Here is a 24,930-nt window from a genome sequence, read left to right as displayed (position 1 = left end):
TGCAGAGCATCTTCAGCTCCCATTAACTTCAATGGGAATTAAGGGCACTCAGCACTCTGCAGGACGAAAATCTAGCGAGGCCAAGTGAAATTGACATGATTGGTCATATATTTATCCAGCTCCTTTTTAAAAGAATCTCCAGTATGATCTGTTTTTGTGTGGTGGTAAATTCCACAGGTTGACTCCTTGTTGCGAAGGAATATTTTCCTTGTATTTGCTTTACACGTATTCTTTAGCCTTGACGCTGTGACTACCAGTAGCCAAGTCTATTATTGCTAGTAGCAACAGTAGTGGCTTTGAAGACGTGGACTCCTAACTTCTAGGAACTAGTCAGAGACAATCATTTCTGTTCACTCACTCTAATGAACTGTCATCAGTTTGTAACATCTTTTGGTCACTCCCAATCTTGCCCTCATTTCATTGAATAACTCTTTGCTCGGTTTTGTGAGGCAATCAGAGTGACTGTTCAGTTTTTAATTTAACCTTCACTGTCGTAAGAATCAACATGAAGAGTCCCTTAACTATTCTCCTTTGCAGGCTAAATTATCCTAGTTTTACCAATCTCTCCTCATATGAATTACAAACATTTTTCTACCCTCTTCATTGCCCTCTTTGGATCTTTTCAATCTCATCTATGTCCATCTTCAATTGAGGTGTCTGAAACTGGGCACTGCACTCCAGAAAAGTCTGTAGCATCATTTGCTATCAGGCCTGATCCTCAGGGTGGGATAATCACCTGTAATAGGCTGAGTTCCACTAGCTGCTTTTCTACACCCAAGATATTGGGCCAAAACCTCAGCAGGTGCAAATCGGCAACTTCAATGGAGCAGCACTAATTTACAGCAGCAGCAGATCTGGCCTTCAGGTTCTCCAAGCAGATACACAGGCAGGTCACCCCACCTTTACTAAATACCCATCCGGGGGGCTATGGCTTACTTTATACCACATGGATGTGCTTGAGCCCAAAGGGGCATAATCCTGCAAGGCCCTGAGCACCCTCAACTTTCTATTAAAGTCAATGGAAGTTGAGGCACTCAGCACTTCGCAGGATTGTGCCAAAAACGGGTCCATTGCACAAAGACTAAGCACCTCTCCCTGTCTGCCAATTACAAATCTGAGGAGTAAATGGTTCCCAACCTTATTTACTTACCATACAGTAAAACACCATGGCACCAGCTCCTGTGTTTACAGTAGAAATGCAATGCAGTAAATTTTGTAGAATTTCTCTTTAAAACAAAAAAAGAATCTTGGGTCTGCAAGGCTTATATAATTAGGCACTGGATTATTTGGGGGAAGAAAAATCATTAGTTAGATCAGTTAAGTGGCCAAAGGGACCTGGAAGCATCCATGATTATTATGAAAGTAGGTCTCAGTCACAAGAGTAAAGTTTGTAGTAAAGTAGAGGAAACCAGGGAAGGATGATTAGTTGGTACAATCCTGAGAAATTCATCTCCAGGGCCCAAATCTTGCTTGCATCACTTACTTGAGTGAGTCCCATTGAAGTCACTGGGGTACTCGTGTTAAGTAAGGCAAACAGGATTTGGTCCTAAGGCCCCAGTTAGCAAAATACTTAACCAGATGCTTAACATTGAGCATATGAATAGTCCCATCCCTACTGACATGAATGAGACTATCCACCTGCTTAACGTGAAGCATGTGCTTAAGTGTTTTGCTGATTCAGGCCTTTACGCTAAGGGCTCATGCTGAATTTGTTTAAATTCGTGAACATTTCCTTATAGCATCAATTTTTGTAGATCATAATTACCTGCTGTTTTTTGAAGGTGGGTTGAAGTTTCTCGTCTGGTAACTTTTCTTTTTTAGCTTCCACTTTAACCTCTTTTTCTTCCCCCTTTTTATTTTTAAGATGAAAATGTCATTCTACAACAAGCCCTGTCCATTCCCATTTGCCAAAGCTGTGCTCACATACCCGTCTTGTGCTGCTGTGCCCACATCTCCATGTGCAGCTGTGCTTGTTCTTCCCCTCGCAAGGGTCTGTGCTCCCATACCCCCTCTGGACTTTTGCGCTTCCTTCTCCCTCGCGTGCCACCGTACACATATCCCAGCAGAGAGCGCCCCCAGCTGTGCTTGCTTCAAACAACATACATTTCTAGTCAGCGTTCTTCACACAGCGTTTCCCAGGTGCCCACATATCTCCTGTGTCCAATTGTGCTTTTCCATCCCTCGGGCATTATTGCACTGGGCTGGCTTAAAGCAACAGGAAAAGGCAGCGGTAAATTGTGCAGAGATCTTGACATGCAAGGTTTTCCTTTGCAGGATCTCAGAGCCAGGGTGGGGAAGCGTAAGTGTGCCATGCATTGCATTATTGATAAGTAGGAGCAAGAAGCTTTAGTAAAAAGGAAATCAAATATTGATGAAACAGAGTTAGTAGTTTAAACACAGGAACAGAATTGTGAGTAAATTCCAGTCCAATTTTTTTTTTTTTTTTTGCATTACATTTCTCACAAATCACAGGCATCATCAGTTTGGTGCAAAATGTTTACTGTACCTGTTTTCTTAGGGAGACTGTTTGAGGTTTTTCCTCTTGTACCTTCTTCTCTTTTACCTGTTTTTCTTCTATTTTCTTCTCTTTTACCTGTTTATCTTCTACTTTTTTGTCTTCCATTTTTTTCTCTTCTACCTTTTGTTTTGCCTTTAATTTCTCCTCTTCTAGCTTAGCTTTTTCTTCAGCTGCTCTCTTCTTCTCCTCTGCCTTTGCCCTCTCCCTTTCTTCTGCTTTCTTCTTCTCCTCTGCCTTTGCCCTCTCCCTTTCTTCTGCTTTCTTCTTCTCCTCCTCTGCCTTAGCCCTCTCCCTTTCTTCTGCTTTCTTCTTCTCCTCCTCTGCCTTAGCCCTCTCCCTTTCTTCTGCTTTCTTCTTCTCCTCTTCTGCCTTTGCCCTCTCCCTTTCTTCAGCTGCTCTCTTCTCCTCCTCTGCCTTTGCCCTCTCCCTTTCTTCAGCTGCTCTCTTCTCCTCCTCTGCCTGAATCCTCTCCCTCTCTTCTGCCTCAATCCTTTCTTTTTCCTGGGCTGCTCTTTTCTCTTCTGCCTCAATTCTCGCTCTTTCTTCTTCAGCTTTTTTTTGTTCCTCTGCCTTAACCCTCTCCCTCTCTTCTGCCTCAAGCCTTTCCCTTTCCTCTGTTCTCTTCTTTTCTTCCTCAGCCTTTTCCTCTTCTTCATTCCTAAGCTTCTCATGATCTAAAACTAAAGTTAGATTTATGGCCTCCACTCCTGCCCTGGGCTCCCCTACCCGTAGGACACCCATATCATTCTCTGCTTTGTGTTCCTCTACATTGACATCTAGGGTTTTTACTTCTAATACCACCGGTCCCTCTTCTTTGTCTATTGTTTTCTTTTCTATTGTTACTTCTACCTGATTTTCCTCTATGGTTCTCTGCTCTGGCTTTTCCTCCTGCACCTCCTCCTTATCTTTTTCTTCTTTCTTTTCTTCTTCTTCTTCATCTTGCCTCCAGTTGTTCCTCTGGTACGATGTAGTGACAGTTTCAACTTCATCTATCTCGTAACGTCCTCGGCGGGTTTCAATCTTTTCCTCTTTCCCCATGGTCTCATTTTCTTCCACATTGTTTATCTCTCTCCCGCTTGGTAGTGACAAGCCCTCGTCTGTGACTGTTGGGTCAAACTCCTTTTGACGGTCCAGGGTTTCCTGGAGACGCTTTTGGCGTCTTTCCTCCCTTTTTGCCAATCTCTCCAAGAATGCAGCATCATCTTCCCCTTCCCCTTGAGTGTTTGTTAGTGTTGTTGTAGAACGTTTGGTCTCCTCTTCTGCCACACTGTACAGAAGTGACAACTTTGCATTAATCAAGCACCATAACAAAGCATTTGCTTAGTTATTTTCCAGAAATAGAATACATTAACATTATCACATGGCTCTAGAATGGGATAGGTCAGATACTTTAAAGATTTATCAAAACAATGCCAGGGATAATTATGGAATTTCCGCCTATAACGAATTTGTGTTTCATAATAATGATGACTGAGAAAGCTTTTCCTCCATGCTCCTGAGTAGGGACTTGATCCCACACCTATTGAAGTCAATGGGAGACTTCCATTGACTTCAGTAGGCATTAGAATTGTCCCTGGAGCCTTGCAACAACTGAACTAGAGACAGCCCTGAGGAATATTTGGGTTTTGTTCTGTGGAGACCTTCATCTTGACTTGATGTGTTCAATAAAGCTGCTAGCTTTTTCCCTTAACATGAAGTCTCATTAATTAAAAGTTCTTAATATAGGACCAAAGTCTGAGGTCCTTACTCAAGCAAAACACACAGGTATTTCAATGGGAACATCTCTACTAATGGGAAGGTGGCTGTTTCTTTCCAGTGATGGTATAACGATCCATGGGATTAGAACGCAAGTCCCCAGAGCCTGGGACAGCTGACATTGCCACATTCCCCCTCGGAAGCATACAGCACCCTATCCAAGAAGCACTGTCTAGAGTGACATCACATTGTAGCACTCTGATTGGCCAAGCACACTATTTAACCCTGGCGGGTGGCCCAGGAAATTATCTGGGCAACAGCATGGACTTTTGGTCAGCTGTGACTTAGGACAGCACCTTGCTTCCTGATCTCCAGTCTCTGACCCCAGCCTGAGCCTGACCTTAACTCTGCCTCCTGATTCCATCCTGGTACTACTTCTGGTCTCCGACCCCAGCCTGACTCTGACTCTTGTTTACCAATCCCAGCTCTAGCGATTACTCTGATCCCTGCTCACTAACTCCACCTCATGGCCATCCTTGGCTGGTGGCCACGAGCCCAGCTATGACAGCTAGGCATGCCCACCTATGCCCCAGTTCTGTACAAATGGCCTGTGCTGAGACTGCCTGCAAGTGAGGGCGCAATTAGTGAAAAATGCAATGGTGATATGGACACTGGTCCACCAACCTAGTTTCATACATGCCATTGTCTAGCCATCGGTACCAGTACTGGATTCCATTGCCAGTCTCCCGAGGGATCTAGGCTCCTTCAAACTTCTGTGGTATTCTTCTTCTTCTATATTAATTTTTTCCCTTTCCAGATGTTTTTGCTTTGCACAGGAAAATGGTGAGCATCCATGAACAAAGAACATCTCTTTTTTCCGAACTTTCCCCTGCTCAGCAAGGAGGGTTCTATCTACCAGACATGGGAGCTAGTGGAGGTGAATTTCAGCTTGAGGTCTAGATCTGACCTATCACTTGATGCAATAACGAATATTACTGATCCCTGAAAAGGTTATGAACAAACATCTTATTATAATTGTAGGTTTGCTCTGATTTTATTTATTTACAAAGATATATTCTAATGATAGAAATACTTAAGGCCCAATTCTTCCACCTTTGCTCACCATGAGTAGTACCTTCATCTCCAAGAAGTTCCTTTGATACCAGTGGGACTTCTCACAGAGTAAGGTCTTATTCAAAGTAAGATTGGCAGAATCTGGATCTTAATTTCTAAAACTTGAAGTATATGCTCTAAATATATCCATTCCCTGGACTGAAAACTCTGCCAATTCATCTGTACACAACCCACGGAGTAGAAGCTTACCTGTTCTGGGCATTAACTTCTGATTTCTCTGTCACTTGTCCTGTTAGATCATCATCTTCCTTTTGCCGCAGCCTCTCCTGTCGAGCCCGTCGACGGCGTTCTCTGGCGGCTTCTTCCTCATCATCATCATTTCTTTGATAGGCTAGTCTGCAATGCATCATTTGAAAGGGGTTAATAAAGATAAGACCATATATATTCATATGTTTTATGAATGATTTTTGCAATCCAAAATACGCCTTCAGTGGTGCTGGCTATGTGATTTAAAGGGACATTGTCAAATACAGAAGTTTATGCAAAAATTTTACTTTGCTTTTTCAGTTAGTGCTCTCTTTGACATCACAGCTCCAGATCAGACCACCATGGTGTAGACACAAGGCTGAAAGCCCAGCGTGATCATCTCCCCTAGAAGATTACTACAATGGAATTCATCCTAACTGAAAGGGAAGCAAGATATAAGCCTCTCATTTAGAATGCTAAAGTAAGTGAAGTAATTTGACTGCCTGCAAGGATCTGGAAGGATCTTTTCTCCTATGTCCAGCACTGAACAACAGGCTGTGAAAATGAGTGGGTGGAGGAAGGGATGACTTCTTCAGAAACATTATGTATTAGGCACTGTTGGAAGCAGAATACCTTCCTTGATTAAACCAGTGGCCTAATCTGGTTTGGCATATGTTAGCTTCCTATCAGTCTTACTCTTTGTGAAAGCATAGCAGCAGTGCAAACTTCTCCCCATGTCCCTCTCACCAACACTGTGCCTCAGCAAAGACTTGTTGTTCTCCTCTGGACACTCTGTAATTTGTCCACATCCTTCCTAAAGTGTGGCACGCAGAATTGGGCACAAAACTGCAGCTGAGGCCTCATCAGTGCCAAGCAGAGTGAGACAGTTACTTCCTGGGTCCCCCATACGACACTCCTGTTGTTACACACCGGCATGATATTAGCCTTTTTTGCAACTGCATCACATTGTAGACTCACGTTCAATTTGTCATCTACTATAACCCCCAGATTCTTTTCAGCAGTATGGCCACCTAGCCAGTTATTTCCCATTTCGTAGTTGTGGATTTGATTTTTTTTCCTATGTGAAACACTTTGCTTGTTTAGTCTAGAGAATAGAAGACTGAGGAGAGTAATGATAAGTCTTCAAATATGTGAAGGGCTGTTATAAAGAGGATGATGATCAATTGTTCTCCATGTCCACTGAGGGTAGGACAAGAAATAAATTGCTACGTTTACAGCAAGGGAGATTTAAGATAGCTATTAGGAAACCCTTTCTAACTATAAGAGTGGTTAAGCACTGGAATAGGCTCCCAAAGGAAGTTGTAGAATCCCTGTCACTGGAGGATTTTAAGAACAGGTTAGACAAAATACCTGTCAAGGATGGTCTAGGTATATTTGGTCCTACCTCAGCACAGAGGCCTGACTAGATGACCTCGTCAGGTCCCTTCCAGCCCTACATTTCTATGATTCTATGATTCATGCCCTCCACCCCACAAGAGCTTTTAACTTCTCCTTTTCATTAGAAGTCCTCATCACAGAAAGTGAAGGGTGGGTGAAGTAGAGTGGCCACAAATCATGGCAAGGTTGGGAGGAGAGTTCAAAGCAGGAGAGAAGGGGCAGGGAAGACAGAAAAAAAGCCATTGTCATTTGCCATTAATTTAAAGGGATACCAACTATTCATTTAGTTCTAAAATGGAAAGCAAGTGAAAGCAATAACAAACTAATGGTGTCTTAAATATGTTCCTGGAGGCAGACTCTCCCTGCGATACAAATGCACTGAATAAACTGATTGCAAAAGGACCACTTAACAATGAAAGACTCTGGCTGCATGGAGCCTTACATGTTTTTAGTCCTGTCAGAACTCCAGCTGTGAGAGCCCTCTATTGTGGCTCTGACAATACTTTGACAAAGGAGTGCTGTGTTTAGCCTCTGGCAGCTGGGCAATGAGGATGGGTGAGTCAGTTTCCACCAGACGTGGTTAGTGTGATGTCTAAACCATGACCCTAAAAGATGATGAAGTTGTTTACTCCTCCCACTATGCACAAATAGAAGGCTCATACACAGCAAAGTGAAGAAACCCCCGTATGCCCTTTTTGAAAATCACCAATCCGCCCGAAAGTTAAAAAGGAAACCAAAATATCCTTAACCTGCTACATATGTCAGATGAGGGCAAAACTTATGTTTCCTGTTCTTGGGCCCCTATAATACAAATAATGAGTAAAAAAAACCCCAAAACTAGTAATATCCCTCAAAGTGGTAGTAACTTTTAAGTGCACCTATTGTATATGTTATACCAAATAGCTTGCCTACAGTATATAGGTACATGCACAAAAACAATGCAACTATCAGATATCAGACGCTACACGCAAAGATTAACTTTTATGTTGGTATATGTGTGAATTCATTACTTTTCCTCAATGTTTGATTAGTAGATGCAATAGCAATAATTACTAATAGTATCTTAGTTTTCTGTAGCATATTTTATCCAGAAATGTCCCAAATTACTTTCTAGGCTGTCTCTCTATGGGCTGCTTCACTCATCTCAGAAATGCAACTATTTCTGGAATAAAACATGGCAGCCTTTACAAACCAGTCACACTGTGCAACAGTTAAAATAGGAGGAAAAATTCCTCCAGTTGAAAATGCAGGAGGGAATAGCTAGGCATAATATAATTAGCAACCTTGGTGTTAAGAAAATTGCTCCGGAATCCTTTATGGGATAGATTTTCAATTTGGATGCTCAACTCCCATTGGCCTTCAAAGAGAGTTAGACAATAGGAAAATCAATGGGAGTAAGGCATCTAAGTGCCATTTGTGCACTTGACAATCTATTCCTCTGACTACAAAGCTCCTTCTCCCACGCCGGCCTCTCATGTCTTTTTCCACACTATCCTGTATTCATGAAATGCCGTCCATATTCAGCCATAGGTGCTGGAAGTAGTGATGCTGTTGCACCCCCCAGCTTGAAGTGGTTTCCATCATATACAGGGTTTACAGTTTGGCTCAATGGCTCTCAGCAGCCCCACTATACAAATTGTTCCAGTGCCCCTGTATTCAATTCGCAAATACTACCAACCTTGTCTCAAATCTCTCCTAAAATCTCTCTTCCTCCCTGATGCATGAAGAAGCAACTAAGGGTATGTCTATACTGCAATGTAAGCCCAGGGTTAGTGGGACTTCTATCAGCTGACTCATGTTAGGGAACCCTGGTTTGTGTATCTACACTGTATTTTAACTCTATGCTAAGGCTTTTCTAACCTATGCTTGAACCTAGGGCTCTGGTGTCCACACTACAACGCACAGACCCAAGTCAAAATAACCATATCCCAGAGTCCCTAATGCCCCCTCCCTGAAATGTGGCCGTTTTAGCCCTAGGATCGTGGTGCACTGTGGGAAAACTTTACTGCCCACCTTGCACATTACCAGGAAGCAGCTCACTTTACAAAAGGTTTGATTGGTTCGTTCTCCATTGCAAACTCAAGAGGCTCTCTGATAGTGTGCTTGCAGATCGGTGATCAGAAGAGAATGGGACAACGCTGACCTGAGCTGCTGCAGTTGGCAAAGGGGTGTGTGTTTGTGGCTTCTGTTCTCAATAGAGTGGATTGCAGATTGTTGGGATAGAGAGGACTAAAGAAGTTGTCCCATGGAATTGTGGGATACTTCTGGCTGATTCCAAGTCAAGTGAGCCTACGTCTGGACTGCAAAGCAATAGGGCTTGGACCCTGGGTCCCGGCTTAACTCAAGTTTGGCCCCTCCAGCCCTCCAGAGTCGTGGGACCCTGGGTGTGAGCCCTGGGTTAGCGCAATTGCAGTGTAGATGCAAGGGAGGTTAGCTTGAGCCTGGCCTCTAGCCTGGGCTTACGCTGCAGTGTAGACATATCCTTAGTTTACCATTAAAAGTACATAAACATCTCCAGCGGAACCACCAATACATGCACCCACTATACATGAGTAACTATGTGCTCACTGATGTGATGTGACTGCAGTAACCCATGTCCTTCATCACACTTTCTCCCCCACTGTTTGGTCCTCTCACTAGTTGCATCACATCTAAAATTAGACTAGAAGCTCTTTAGGGCAAAAACCCTGTTTTTGCATTTATGCTGTCCATCATCTAGCACACTTTTAATGCAAATAGTAAATAACAAAATAAAGAAGCCCAGACCTCAGTGCTACATATCTGAGAGAGGGTTATTTGATAACCATAATGACCTTTGTTACTTCTCTATAATCCACCCTTGAAGAGCTATTTTGATATGCTGAATCCACGCAAACCGCGCTTAACCAACCTTACATCCATTTGTCACGTTCTGTAGATGTGTTTCTTTCCAGGTAAGTTTCTGTATTCCGTTAGCTACTCTGCTATATTAAGCAGTGAGAAAACAGCTTGCACTCAACAGGTCCTCCACACTTTCTGACACCTGATACATCTTATTAAACATTCAGATGAAAGGAAGATGGCTGGAAACTGCCTCCTGCCTCTCTACCAAAGATGACGCGCTCTCTATCCAAGTGATGATAGGAAAAGAGCAGAGAGTTGGCTGCTTCTTTGATTAAACTCTCTATGCTTATGACATGGAAAATAAATTGTAATCTATGATCATTCAACTGTGTCAAAGTCCTGAAGCATGTTAACATAGCTCTCTTGTTAATCATTAGTAATAAGACTTTATTACTATTATAATACCTTATTACAGTGCATGTGAAATACTGGAAACCAAAAATTCCATTTGCCCCACAGGACATTTCCTACTCTGCAATGTGGATTTTATTAATTAACACTGAGTTCCTGCAAAAATAGACATTTGTCCCTGCAGAACAGGTGGAATAATTTTTAAACCTCCGGAGGTGAAATCTTGGCCCCACTGAAGTCAATGGCAAAACTCCCTTTGACTTCAAAAGAGCCAAGATGTCACCATAGGGCTTTCTGTGACAGATCTGTGACTACAGCTGTGTGTGAAACTCGTGGTTTTGGTTTATACAGGCTCACACAAACTTTCTCGGGTTTTGGTTCATAAAGATTTTGCATCCTCTGCGTTTTATTTTGAGTTTGGGATTTGAATAAAGCTAAAATACTGAATGGGAATCTCAGCCAAGGTTAGAACGCTTTTGTGCCATAACCATTCAATACCATCAAGCTTCAGTTGGTTTCCACTTGGTTTCCACAAATCAGCTCAAACCTCAAACTCATCCCAGGCTTTCTGGTTTAGAGTTTCTTTAAAAAATGTTGCCCAGCTCTCATGTTAAATAAAAGTAATAATAGTAATATATCTATATTATGGTAGCACTGAAATGTCCCAATCAAAATGGGAGGCCCACTGTAGCAGGCATTGTACAAACACATAGGAACACATGGTCACTGCCCTAAAAAGAAGTTACGGTCTTATTTAATACAAGGTGCAAATACAGAATAGGAGGGAATGTGGGGAATTCATCAGGGAATGGAAGGGGAGGCAGAAGAAGGTTGCAATGAAAACACGTAGTTCCATTGATTAGTTATAAGCTGAACCTGATGGTTCTAAATCCTTACAGGGTTATAATTTAAACTATATTAATAAATATCAGCAATCGCCTAACCCAACTTGTCATGAACCTCATCCAGTGGTTGGCAAAAGCTGGAAAATAGGTGTCTTAACTGTGGAGATTGCTAAGGAATCCAGATGTGACAGGGAAGTGACTAACTTAAGCTGGTCTCACCATTCCACTAGAGATGGGAAATTGAGAATGAAAGAGATACCTGTGCGTCTGAGCAGAGATTCTGGCTGCAGGAAGTCAGAGGGGTGCAAACAATTTCAAAACAAATCTCACCTCCCCAAGGTTTCTGAATTTTTGTAAATGGTCCAGCTTCCTTCCCCACAGCATGTCCCCCATATACTATTAAGCCTTTTTCTCTTCTCCTTGAAAATACCGCCACAGGTGGAAATAGCCTGCTCATTCTACCAACCAATGCACACTGAACCAGCTGCACAAACATGCACGACTGTAGGCTGAATAAAATTTTCTATTGCACATATCCAGTAAGCTATTTTCAAATGGCTAACATTTTGTTATCTTGAAGCGTTTTATAGTTTGGGTCCTGCACATCTTGGAGACTGCTTACTCTCTGTGTGTTCCAGCAGGGGAAATGAGATCAGACCATGTATACACCCAAGTACTGTACTGGTATGTGTCCTATCTGCATATTTTTAAGGCATGTAGAACATTAGTATCTAAACACAGTGGATCAGTAGATCTGTATGGCTGGAGGCTGGTGCCAGAGGAGGGACTTCAGTAGAAGACCCTTGACACCAGCCTTCGCTCACAAACTTGCTCCATCAGAGCTGGGTTAGTTAGCCTTTAGTGCTCATTGAAAGGCCTGTCTATTTACTCAGGCTCTTCCTGAGGGGATGGGTGGAGTGAGGATGGACTCTGTTATTATACAGGTTGGGGAGTTCCCTTTGTGTTATTGTTACAGTTGCGAACAGTCCCTTATTAGAGGGGACATCCCTTGTTTTATCATCTCTGTACAACAAGATCAGGAGTTGCTGAATGCTGCAAAATGTAGCAAGAAATATGCCTGGCGAATGTAGTTGAGTGCTGCTTATTAATTATTTTTAATAAGAAGAATAATTAATAATATCTGGAGAAGGGGTGGGGAGGGAACGTTAAGAAAAAAGTCCTTTATTTTTTAACGACAACGTTGGCAACCCTAGTTATTGTTGATATTCTGTCAATTTATAGTTACTACTGCATATGCTTCTAATGTTTTATTGTGCATATACTTTGTATTGTAACAGACACACTTCAAAACTATGAATATAAACAAATGCAATCAATTTTTTTCCAAATCTAGCCAAGGCACAAGTTGCCAGTGAGAGTTACATTTATGTCAAGTTTCATGTTTCAAACTTCAGCTGTTTTGCTCACGCCTGACTTAAAACGTGTGGTTACATTTTTTTTATTACTGGAAAAATTCTATTTTTTCCTCTTACTCCATTGTACTCAAAAAGTTGTAGGGATTCTGCTCAAACTTATTAAAAAAAAAGATTCACTTTTGTGTATGGACCTAGCCTAGAAATGTTAATGTTTCAGAGAGACATGCATCAGTGAAAGCAGGAGGTTATAGTGGAAACTCAGAATCATGATTATAGTGATCCTGGCTTAGCCATCACAATTATCTGTATGTGCATTAATTTTAATACTTAATAATAAGATCTTTCTGTCTCATGCTTTTGAATTTGACTCACAGGATTTTGTTTCTCACATCTGATTTCGCAGAGAAAATAATAAAAAGAACCATTGGTGGGCCGTTAAAGTCAGACAAATTAAAATGAGAAATAAGGCACAAATTGTTAACAGTGAATGTGATGAACCATTGGAACAAACTACCAAGGAAAGTGGTGGATTCTCCATTCTTTGCTGTCTTCATATCAAGACTGGATGCCTTTCCTGAATTTTTGGGCTCATATTATGCCCTGCAATATACAGGAGGTCAAACTAGATGAACTACCTTCTGGACTTAAAAACTATGAATCTCCTGCCATTGACCTGACTTTGCCTTTTTGTTTCTTCAAGACCCCCCTGTTTCTCATGTATTTTTGGTCTTTTTGTCAACAGTTTCTTAGCTATTTCAAAGATCTTCCTAGAGTACATATTCTAGGTGGGCTAACTGCATACGTATTCCATCAGTGCAGCTCTCCAGGGGCAATGAAAAGCATGGCAGACCTTTACATACGGTGGTCTCACCTGTGTCTTCTGCACAACTGCAGCTTTTCTTATTTCTGATGTCCTTATTCACTTTGTGTACCCTCATTGATTTTAAAGGCATGATTTTCACTAAGGAGAGATATTTATTCAATATGAGTAAGGGAATCAGAATCTGGCCCTAAGTATTTTTCTTTCAGTCTTTGCATCCTGAATATCCTGCTTTTCGTTATGATTCCTATTTTTGCCGATTTTAGGCATCAATATGAAACATGGCAATGTTAAATAGGGTATACTACTGCAATAAATGAAAGCTTGTACTAAGCCAGATGCTCCACTCTTTATATCAGTTGAGGATCTGGCCCCTTGCATTTTTCTGTGAGAGAAAAGATAAGTATAGGAAAGAAAATTTCCATCTGACAGATCAGCTTGTATCTTTCATTCTTTGAGGTTTGTTCCCCTTTGATGTGGTGGAGCATTAAACCCTTGCTCTTAACTAAGGAAAGAACAGATTCATTCATCCGTTTTAGGGAATCTGCAAAGAGTGAAAGCAGAATGTTTCACATTTTGGCACAAGGCAGGGCCGGCTCCAGCAGGTGCTTGGGGCGGCCAAGGGAGAGGGGCGGCACCTGCGGCAATTTGGGGGCGGCAGGTCCCTCACTTCCTCTAGGAGCGAAGGTTTTTTTTTTTTTTTGCTTGGGGCGGCATAAATGCTGGAGCCGGCCCTGGCACAAGGTATAAAAAAGTGATGAGCAGACCAATGATCACAGGGGAAAGTGATTCCATATTAAAGAGAATGTTACTTTGTGGATACCTAGTCATTCCTGCCTAGTAGCAGGAGAAAGGCAAAAGGAGGAACATGTTTGTACGTAAGCATTGTATATTCAGAACTGTGCTTAAGCCCCTGGGATAGATCCTGCCTTCCAAAATCAGAGGCCTCCATTGAAATGTGGACCTCAGTTTTTCCCAATAATTTGGCATATCCAGCCAAATTCACCCCCCACAGTTCCCTGGTTCATGATGACACTATTGTTTTGTTTTTAGATCCAGGTCCTAAAACCCAGACCTTGCAGTTGAAGCCAGCATATCATATCACTGCCTTATTGTGTACAAAGGCAAAATGACTCATGCGTGCCCCTGTTATTTTTTCATGGCAGAAAACTGATGATCTGTTTCATAATGTGAAATGCAAGCAGATTCTCTGACCACATCCAAATAGCTCTGGAAACTTGCCTCTGAGTACCTCAGCACAAATCGCATGCAGGGCTGTAAACATGAAGGGTAAAAACCTTCAGCTACTGAAATAATGTCAAATTTGCATCCAACATATATTATATGCAGATAAAAGGGTTTGTTGGAAGGGTCCCAGTAAAGTTTGAAATTCTCTCAACATGTGGAGTCTATAATGGTTTGCAGTTTCACTTCATCCACAATAGATGAGCAGTGTACTGTATTAAACCTGTTTTAATTCAGAGGCTTTAAGACAAAGAAACAACAGTAACCGAGAAGAAAACAATAATTAGCAAAGTTTCTTATGGGCTTTGAACCACTGAAGTTAGTCTATGACTGCTTTCCTTAAAGCTTAGTGGAATTCACCCAGAAATCCTACATATGGGCCATTCAAAGAAGTGCACATAACAAGATAACAATCTCAAAAGGAAGACAGTAAAAGTTAATTTCTGCATCTGCACGTGCCATTGTGATCATTGCTATATTTGTTGCTACTGTAGCAAATTGCTTTCTATTCTATGCGACCACCTCTACTTTTTAGTGATTTATTACAAATGTCATATTCCAAACCACCATAGGCCAAATCCTTACTCAGTCCTTTTCAGGCAACATGACCAGGGCTTTTAGCCTGAGTAAGACATGACATCAGGATTTGCTTCAGAATATTACCCACAATTGCTACAAGCCAAATCATGAACTTTCCTCTCAATGCGAGTATGTGCAATGGGGCACTGAATCAGGCTGCAGTCTCTAGGCCTGACTGTATCACAAATAAATAATAAATGAAGTTGTAACTCACTTTTTGCTGATTTCTTACTCGGCCTAAACTCCAAGTGAAGTCACCGGGAGGTTTGCTTAAGTAAGGAAGACTGAATGAAAAAGCAAGCAAAGATTCCAGGATTCCACCTGTATTTTTGTAATTTAAGAAAAGATTTCTTGAGTTTTATTTTTTTATGAAATAGTAGATTGGGAGTGTGAAACTTGCATTTCCTTAGAGAGACTTTTACACTGATATAAATGTCATGTGTAATATACTTAAACCATAAGCCCAGTTACTTTGAATGTGGTTTTATTTTTACTAATTTACCTTGCCACTGTTGCTATATTTAAGGCAGAAATATTTAAGGCTGAAAAAAAGTTGTTGTTGTTACAAGCCTATTTTCAGAACCCTCCAGTCAACCACAATGCTGAGTTCAGCAGAGGTACAATCACAAAAGAAAAACTGGTGGGGGGATTGGAGTGAAAGCACATGATGAGTTCTGCAGCCTTACTGAGAGGAAACTCAATGGGATAGTAACAAATTAGAGGGCACATGCCCATTTTTCACCCTCAGTCAGCATTTATACTCATGAAATTCTGGAAATTTCCATTAAAACAGACTGTAGGATCACACACAGGGTTGTTCCTCCGCTACAGCTGGAGCAGAAAGTGAAACAGGATTGTGACTAGGAAGCAGAGCCCAGATACACATTTAGAAGGCTAAATCTGGGTTTAAAGTATCTAAATCCCAGTTTGGGCTCCACTGTGAGCCACAAAACTCCCACTGAATGCTGTAGGCACCTAAACTCACTCAGTGCCTAAATTTTCAGGATAAAAGTTCCCTAAGTTTCTGCCTCTAGAGATGTGCATTGCTGCCTCCCTCCTGCCTAAGCTCCAGCAATAAACCATGAGAAGATAGGCAGTCAGCTGCCTAAATCATGTTCAGGGCCCAATCCAGTAGGGATGCTCAAAAGCCACCTAGCAGGATGCATCCAAATTCAAAATCTGGCAGGAGGTGGAGGTGTCCCCACATTATAACTTTTAGTCCAGTGATTACAGCACTCACCTGGTTTGTGAAGACCCAGGTTCAATTCTTCCCTCTGCCTGGGGGTGGGTGGGGAGAAAGGATTTGAACAGGGGTCTCCCACTGCTCAGGAAGGTACTTTAACTACTGAACTAAAAGTAATAAGTTGGGCACCACCAGCACCTCCTGCCATTTTGTGTGGGGTGATGCAGGGGCCTGACTCATTCCCACAAATAATGTCTTAGGCGCCCAAACTGCCTGACTCCAGGTGGCAGATTCCCATTCTGGATCGTTGGATCTGGTGGATCGCTAAGTAGAAATAGGCACCTCCCTGCAGGACTTAGGTGCCTATCTCCATGAGAAGGCCAGGACTTAGCATACACTCCTCTTGTCAGCATCTCTCACTGACTAGCTTAGATGGCTCCCCACCTAGACCAGTGGTTCTCAAAGCTGGTCCACCAGTTTGTTTACCTGCCGCGTCCGCAGGTTCGGCTGATTGCGGCTCCCACTGGCCCAGGTTCGCCGCTCCAGGCCAATGGGGGCTGGAGGAAGCGGCGCGGGCCGAGGGATATGCTGGCCACCCTTTCCGCAGCCCCCATTGGAGCGGTGAACCATGGCTAGTGGGAGCCGTGATCGGCCGAACCTGTGGACAATGCAGGTAAACAAACCGGCCTGGCCTGCCAGGGGCTTTCCCTGAACAAGCGGTGGACTGGCTTTGAGAACCATTGGCCTAGAGTACTGGCTTTTGCGGATCACATTCTAAAGCACTTATCTCTTCCCATTCATTGTACAGGGGCCTAGGCACCTAACTCAGGCTTTGTGGATCACAGTATGTTCCTCTATTATCTAGGAGCCTAAAAGTTAGAGACCATGATGCTCAGAGTTGCAACACCTCAGGCCCTTTGTGGATCAAGCTCCTATTGAAACACAAGTGTCTGAAATCATTGCAGAGGGGATAGCTTACAATTACTGACCAACTGAATTGATTTCTGTACAAATGTTCTGTTCTCATCGAGTCTTTCCTGATATGCAAACCTTTCTTTAAATACAAGGAGAAGAATTTCATTGAATTAAGCCATCCCATCTGCAGCCTAGACGCATTAAGCTGTGATCCTATCAGAGCTCACATACTAAACAGGATTAGGCCTGCTCAGTGCTGTATTTGAGAAGAAGTGCTGCACAGACAGCTTTCCTGGTAATTCAGTAGGTGGATTGTAATGCATCCGAAGAAGTGGGCTGTAGTCCACGAAAGCTTATGCTCTAATAAATTTGTTAGTCTCTAAGGTGCCACAAGTACTCCTGTTCTTTCAGTAGGTGGAGTTTTTTTCCTGTAACTTACCCACCAAGATGTCAGAAGAAGACATAAGTTATATAAGATATAAACAGCATCCATCCTACTACAGTCATATCTTAGACTTTTTTACACCTGGTAGTAGCATGTAAACAGGCTTGAGGGATTGTACAGAGGTGTCTTTACTAGGCCTTTTACAAAAAAACTATGTCACTGTATCTACCTCTGGCTCAACTCTGCTGACTGTAGCCATGGTAGCAGCTGTAATGCACACAGGGTTCCAGGTGACCCTTGGAATGTTAAGCACCAAGGCTTGTAACTCTGCCCAGAGCAACACTTACAGTTGTGGTGCACAAAGCACAAGTTTCCTCTAGCACATGTGGGAGCTACCTTTCTCAGCAATGAGAAATGTAAGCAAAGCTTCAACCGCATAGGCTCGGCCTAGGTGGTAGCATGGGACTGTAACGGGAATGAACTTAAACCACTTTATGCGTCATATCTGAATTTGGGCCTGTAATTGCAGTCATTTTTTTTTTACAGATAATGTGATCTAATTTTATTTTTATTTCTAGTGTTAATAATAATAATAATAATTAATAAAAAATCGGATGCACTCATCCAAATTAGCATACAGGAAAGAAGCTAGGATCCAGGAAATGCAAAAGCTGAGTGCTTATAAATTGAAATGTGTCTCTGTGACCTGGAAACCAGAGTCCCTGGCCTCTCAACTTCATCTCTTCCACCACTTTTCATCCTGGTTGCCTATTTGGAAGACTTTTCTGTGCACGTGTAAGTCTGACAGTGCTGCACTAGGAAATAGAGAGCTTTCTTAACACACCAATACTTGCATTTCATTTCCCTTGTGAAAAATTAATAGAACGGATGTAATATGCAAGTGCAGCATGTTCAATATAGATCACACACACAAAAAGCTTTGTCAATTTTGAGTTAAGGTTGCTCAAGTGAATTTCCTATCAACACATGCACTAAAAACAAGGATATCATCCAATTAAGACGACGTTAACATCCAGACCAACCTCAATCATGTGTTCACCACCCACACATCACAACACCCAAATGCCCTCATAGACTCCTCAGCTGCAAAGCAAACTTACAACATATAGCCATTCATCATGCACGCAGGCAGCCATGGCGGATGTGACATTTCAGCCAAACATCGCCTTAGAAAGCTGTGAGGTTGCAAAAGTTGTGAATTTTAATAAAAAAAAATAATTTCCCCATGTTTTGATTGGCTTTGAGCACCTAAAACTTGAAGTGAAGAATGCCACCATAACTGATCAAAAAAGCAGGGGAATTGTGTAGAATATATGTACTCAAACTGCATTTTGTTCAAGATGGCAGGGCTAACTCCCCCACTTCTGCCAAAAGTGCCACATGATCTTTAATGACTACAAGTGGTCAGGGCCTATTTTTTGTGTAATCTCAAAGATGGGAGTTAATACTATTCTAGGACCCATGAATAGAGGGGCCTAAGGTTCTGAATGATCCCCCTGAGAATATAGGGGTGGTGCTGTCTCCTGAAGTAATTTATTATTGCTCAGTGCCAGAGGTGTCTCTGAAGACACCCACCACAGTTTCCAGAAATACAGGAAAGTCTGTGCTGCATGAACAATGCATGCTGCACGGTTGTTGTTTTTTTACAAAAGGAGTCTGAAGAAATTAACTTTGTCAGACATCACTTCACCACCAAGAACATCAAATGAAAATAATCTCTAAAAAAAAATTGCAAAAAGGTGACAACCCCTCTCATATTGCAGCAGACTAAATATTGAAATAAAAGTTGTAGACAACGGGAAAGCAACTGCTCTAAGAAAACGACACGCATTGAAACACAGTGGACTGTGAAGTCTTATGTTAATTGAAATAAACCACATTAGGGAAAAAATGGTATTACAAATATGTTCAGAGCTACAACATATGGTGTGTGGAAAAGAACTAACAAGAATCAGATGTCACAAAGTTTTGCCTGTGCTGATTCTTTGTACAAACACTAGAGGGATACTGTGTGTGGAGAATTTGTTTTAAGTGAAACTTATGTCTGTTTTTAAAAAGGACTTCAAAAACAAGCCTCTGTCTCTCTTTCATGCACTTAAGAAACTTCTTGGCGACAGTGCAGGTGATTAGGAGACAGTTTCACTGAGACAGTACAGGAATCATGAGCTCTGATCCTGTTGTTTGCTAACAGGATTAGAGGTAGGTTCATTCCATGCATGACTCTGAAAGTTAATCCTGGTATGTCTTCCACCTTCATGAAAGGCAAAAATTCTTCCCAGAAATGAATTGCCCAATAAAGATATGCAAGATCATGTACAGTTTTATTAACAGCACACTATTGCTACCATTATTTGCCCGGTTTGTGCAACAATTTACAGAAAGGGCCATTTAAAAAGCCGCAAACTTGCAATACAATGATTCATAACTAGAGCTGGACAAATAATGCAAAATATATTTTGCCTATATTCATTTGAATTTTTAAATACATCTACTTCAAGTTTGTTCATGTCCCTTTATTGGTTACAGTAACTCCTCACTTAACGTTGTAGTTATGTTCCTGAAAAATGCGACTTTAAGCAAAACAATGTTAAACTAATCCAATTTCCCCATAAGAATTCATGTAAATGAGGGGGTTAGGTTCCAGGGAAAAAAATTTCACCAGACAAAAGACTATATTATATATATACACACACACACACACACACACACACATACACAGTATAAGTTTTAAACAAACAATTTAATACTGGTACACAGTGATGATGATTATGAAGCTTGATTGAGGTGGAGGAGTCAGAGGGTGGGATATTTCCCTTACTGCTAAATGATGAACCAGCAATTGGCTGAGCCCTCAAGGGTTAACTCTCTCACTCTGCAAGGCAACAGGAATGGAGGGAGATATGCACATTTCCCTTAAGTACACTGCCGTGTTAATTAGATCAGCTTGCTGAGACCGCAGCCCTGCTCTATGGAAGATGGGGTAAGCGAGGTGCAGGAGCAGGGTGGAGGGGGACACCCTGACATTAGCCCCCCTCTTCCTTCCCTTCCCCCCAGCACAGCAAGCAGGAGTCTCAGGGAGCAGCTCCAAGGCAGAGGGCAGGAGCAGCACATGGCAGTGGGGGTGGGACACAGCAGGCAGCTGCTGCACAGGGAATTTAGGGGAGCGGGGAGCTGATAGGGGGCTGCCAAGCCCGTACCAGCTAGCTGCAAAGGGCTGTTCTTCCTGCAAGCAGTAGACAAAGCAGGCAGCTGCCAAACGACGTTATAAGGGAGCATTACACAACTTTAAACGAGCACGTTCCCTAATTGATCAGCAACATAGCAACAAAACATTAAACGGGATGACTTTAAGTGAGGAGTTACTGTACTTTCCATTAATATGCTAGCAAATTAGGTTACTGGCAGGAAAGTTTGCCAAAATAGTGTGTTTTAAGTGAATACTGTAAAATATTTATGGAAAATGAATTTGGAATTCACAATAAGTGAATATTCATATTGGAAATCTGAAGCTGAGAGTCACTCTTCTCCAGTCAGGGAAGAGAAACATGCCACAGAACTTGAATGTCCAGTCAAAATACATTCAATTTCAAGTATCAAATATTTGTTACCAAATTACCTCGGAACCAAGAATTATTGACAGAAAATATCCAAACATTAATTTTGAAAAACTAATAAATCAGAGAAAATGACAATCTGCTTGCAAGAAAATATGGATACACTTTTCAGAAATGCCTGTGTGATTTAGGTCCCTATGTTCCATTGTCTTTCAATGAGATGTAGCTTCTTAGAGGTTTGTCTACATGGAAGAATTGACTGGACTAGCTACCCGTGTGGACACTTTATTCTGGAAAAATTAGTGCACTTCTAAAAGAGAGTAATTATCCTGGAAAAAAATCACTTTTATTCTGGAATAGTGTCCATGTGGGGTGTTTATTCTGGAATACCTATTGCAGAATAGTTTATTCTACAATAGCTGGTCAATTTCACCATGTAGACAAGCCCTAAGTCACTCAGGCTATTTTGAAAAATTTGCTCTTTCTGAGCAGAAAAGAGTGCAATATTCACTGAGTACGTGTTCATTACAAATTATTCACGAGGCCCTGTTCATAATTCAGCAGCATACTTTTCTATTCCCCACGTCCATTTACTCTCTTGCCTGACTGGCAGCTCAGAGCTGCTGTGCTCAGCGTGCTCCCAGCCTTCTCTGTTGTTCCTGTCCTGAAACCTAACCCTTACCTAGGACTCTTATGGTACTTGTCTGGGTCCAGCCCAGTAGATAGGCAAGTTACCCAGATACTGCATTTTTCACTTTTACGCAGCTGGCAATATCAGCAGAGAGACAGAGGACTGAATATGGCTGGAGAATGAGCTACTTTCTAAACCCTACAAATGATCACTCCAGAATAGTGATTGGAGCACATGAGCTAGTTAGACTAGTGTAGCAGAAGCTTGTGGTACCACTGCTCATGCTGCAGGTACATGTTCTGTAGAAAAACAGAGGCATTGCAACCCGAGCCCTTTCACCAGGACAGAATTCACATTTTAAAGAAACAGTAACTGAAAATTCATTGTTAAATACAAAATATATTTAAGTGCCAAGGCTCCTGGTGTAATCCATTAAATTCCCAGGATGAACATTCAGAGTGATGGCTATTTCCCAATCATTGTTACATTAATACTTGGCACTTACAAAGCTCCTTTCATGAAAGAATCTCAAAGTGCTTTACAGACACTAATGAATTAACCATCATAACAGCCTTGTGTACTCCACAATATGGGTACTGTTATCCCAATTTACAGAAAGAGAAACTGGGGAATAAAGGATTTACCCAAGACCACATAGCAGATAAGTGGTATAGCTGAGGCCAGAACTTAGGGATGTGATCCAAAGCTCACTGAAATCAATGTGAGTCTTTCCATTGACTTCAAATGGGAATCGTAGAAGCTATTGGATGAATCCCTCCTCCGAGTCTTCTGCTCTAACCACTATCCTGCACTGACTGCCATCACTGAGCCTGGGTATTGTAGCACATATGATATCCACTGGGATAGCAGATTGTTCTCAGATTTCTCTACTGGCAGAGTCCTGAACAAAGAGGCAAAGTTTTCTTGCTTTTCTCTGTGCAAGCAATAGCCTAAGGCCATGTCATAATGGCACTTTTTTACTTAATATCTTCTGTTGTCAGGTATTTTTAATCAGAAGTTTCAATGTTTAAAACACTTTGTGGGAGCTGGGGAGTGGGAAAGGAGCTGGTTGTACCTTTTCCTTTGCTGTTAGGCATCTCCAAGCCATGATTCCTCAAAGATGCTTCAGGCTGCCAGAGGCTCAGCGTGCCTCAGCACAATCTGACGCCTCCTCGAAGCACTGTGACATAGATTGAGATGGTACTGCCTGAGTGTGTGAAAAAAGCTAGTGTGACAGGGTGGAGAGACCCTGCCCTACATCAACTGACAGGAAGTTAACTTGCTGCCAAACTCTGCTGCTTCCCACACTTGAACTGGTGAAAAAGGTTGGGTTCTTGAAGTACAGCTTCTAAATAATGGCTCAAGGAGAAATTAGTAGCCAAAACTCTAATTCTTTCAGTCCCACCTACACTGTGGAAACTATCACCCTGGAAGACCCAGTCACAACATGGTTCTCCTTTAACACATGCCAGTCTTGCAAGGTAGATGGGACCAAACCGTATTTTAGCCAAGTTCTCATAGTGTGCTGCAATCTTGGATTTCACAAGGCTGTAGCACAATTGAGGTAAATGGCAAAAACATAGTTCTGTCTCACCAACACTGCAAAAGTGAAGGGTGTTACCCACATCCAGGGGATGACCAAGGAAGATTTTCACACAATAGATGGGATTTTAGGAGAATGTTATTCACAGAGAGAAATACTGAGGTTAGCAGTGCTCTACCTAAGCAAAGAGTTTTGGGAAAGGCAATCCTCCAAACCATAGCAATAAGATAGGCTTTGTTTTAGCTCAACTGGACCCTTTTCTTGTGGTTAAGGTGCTGCACTGGGACTCAGGAGATCTAGACTTAGTCCCATCTCTTCCATAAATTTCCTGTGTGACTCTGGATACATTATTTAATTTCCCTGTGCCTCAATTCCCCATCTGTAAATGGGAATAATTCTACCTCCCAAGAATGTTTTGGTGGGGGCCACACCAGTATCTGCATAGAAAGATTTGAGTAAAATAATTTAATTTGAAAACACTTTTATTGTCATACAGCTTGAAGAAAGTGTTGGTTGGATATTTTCTGGCAAAATGTTTTTCCTTAGGAAAATGTCTATTCATTGAAAGCAAAAGATTTTGAAGAAACACGTCAATTTTGACAAAATGTCATTAGATAAAACACCCCAACATGAATCCTTTCAATCTGTTGAAATGGAACATTTCAACATTTTCGGGACAAAATATTTAGATTTTTCATTTCAAAATGACTTCTTTTAGATATTCATTTTATATTGTAATTAAAAAAAATAAAACTTCAAAATCAGAATGAAACATTTAGCTTTTATAGAAACTACACATTTTGATCAAGCCCAAAACAATTTTGTTTTGTTTTTCAATTTTTTTTCATGGAAAATTTTGAAATGTTTGTTTGCGTTCCATTTTGAAACAGAAAAGTTTTTTGGAATCACAAAATTTCCGCCAACAAAGAAAATCCAATTCCAGTCCAGCTCTACTTGAAGTAAAAGACTGTGAAAAATATCTTCCTCATGCAAGCTCATCTGCTGGAATGTACTTATAGGTTCTACCACCTTACCGCTCTATACCACATAAAATGCTTTATTGCTAATACACAGAGCTAAGTGAATGCATTAGGGCTGGGCACTTCAGATAAAATAAAATCCCTTTCTGAACCTTTGCCCAAAACTCCATCAGCACATTCACACGATTGTTTTTAAAGGTTCAGGACAATTCAGCCAAGGCTCCAGTATCTCCCTTCCTGTACCTAAAGGGAACTGATCCCAAAATGGCTACTGCCTCCTTCTTCATTGGTTCTCTCTTCTTGCAAAACACAAGTAGTCTCTGCTATTCCTTTCCCCATGGCACTTCAATAGGCATCTCTAGCTTCTTTATCCACCCTTATGATCCTTTAATAAACTCCCTTCCCGATGGACACCTGTTACCTTTGAAGCCCAGCAACAGTATCAGCCTTTTCATAGCCCAGGTTATCACCGAATTAAACTCCTTCACGCTCAGAGGGGCCAAATTCTGGGACGCATCGGTCAAACCCTGTTTTCATATACACCTCATGCAATCCCACTGGCAGAAGTGAGATTGCACGGATGTAAATTAGGGCAGAATATGCCTCACCGTAAATAATTAAATAACACTTGTACAGAACTTCAATGATGAAAAGCGCAATATACGTGCTAAGTATTGTTGAACTTCCT

The 24,930-nt window shown here is 41.7% G+C and overlaps 1 protein-coding gene across 5 annotated transcripts in view; it reads right to left on the bottom strand.

Annotated features, from left to right (window-relative positions):
• CALD1 (caldesmon 1) overlaps window positions 1-24,930 on the bottom strand; it is a 115,746-nt gene that overhangs the window by 29,643 nt on the left and 61,173 nt on the right. For 3 of the 5 annotated variants that reach the window (XM_054035957.1, XM_054035965.1, XM_054035974.1), the window contains 3 exons: window positions 5,537-5,683; window positions 2,507-3,785; window positions 1,766-1,849 (listed from right to left, as the gene is read on the bottom strand). In XM_054035957.1, coding sequence (XP_053891932.1) covers window positions 1,766-1,849; window positions 2,507-3,785; window positions 5,537-5,683 — 1,510 coding nt within the window. The remainder of the gene's footprint in view (window positions 1-1,765; window positions 1,850-2,506; window positions 3,786-5,536; window positions 5,684-24,930) is intronic. The other 2 variants (XM_054035983.1, XM_054035992.1) reach the window with 1 other exon arrangement.

This window comes from Malaclemys terrapin, chromosome 1 (assembly GCF_027887155.1).
Source record: "Malaclemys terrapin pileata isolate rMalTer1 chromosome 1, rMalTer1.hap1, whole genome shotgun sequence".
NCBI classification, from domain to species: domain Eukaryota; kingdom Metazoa; phylum Chordata; order Testudines; family Emydidae; genus Malaclemys; species Malaclemys terrapin.
The sequence above is the reverse complement of the archived record's forward strand: the minus strand, read 5'-3'. Positions and strand labels throughout refer to the sequence as shown.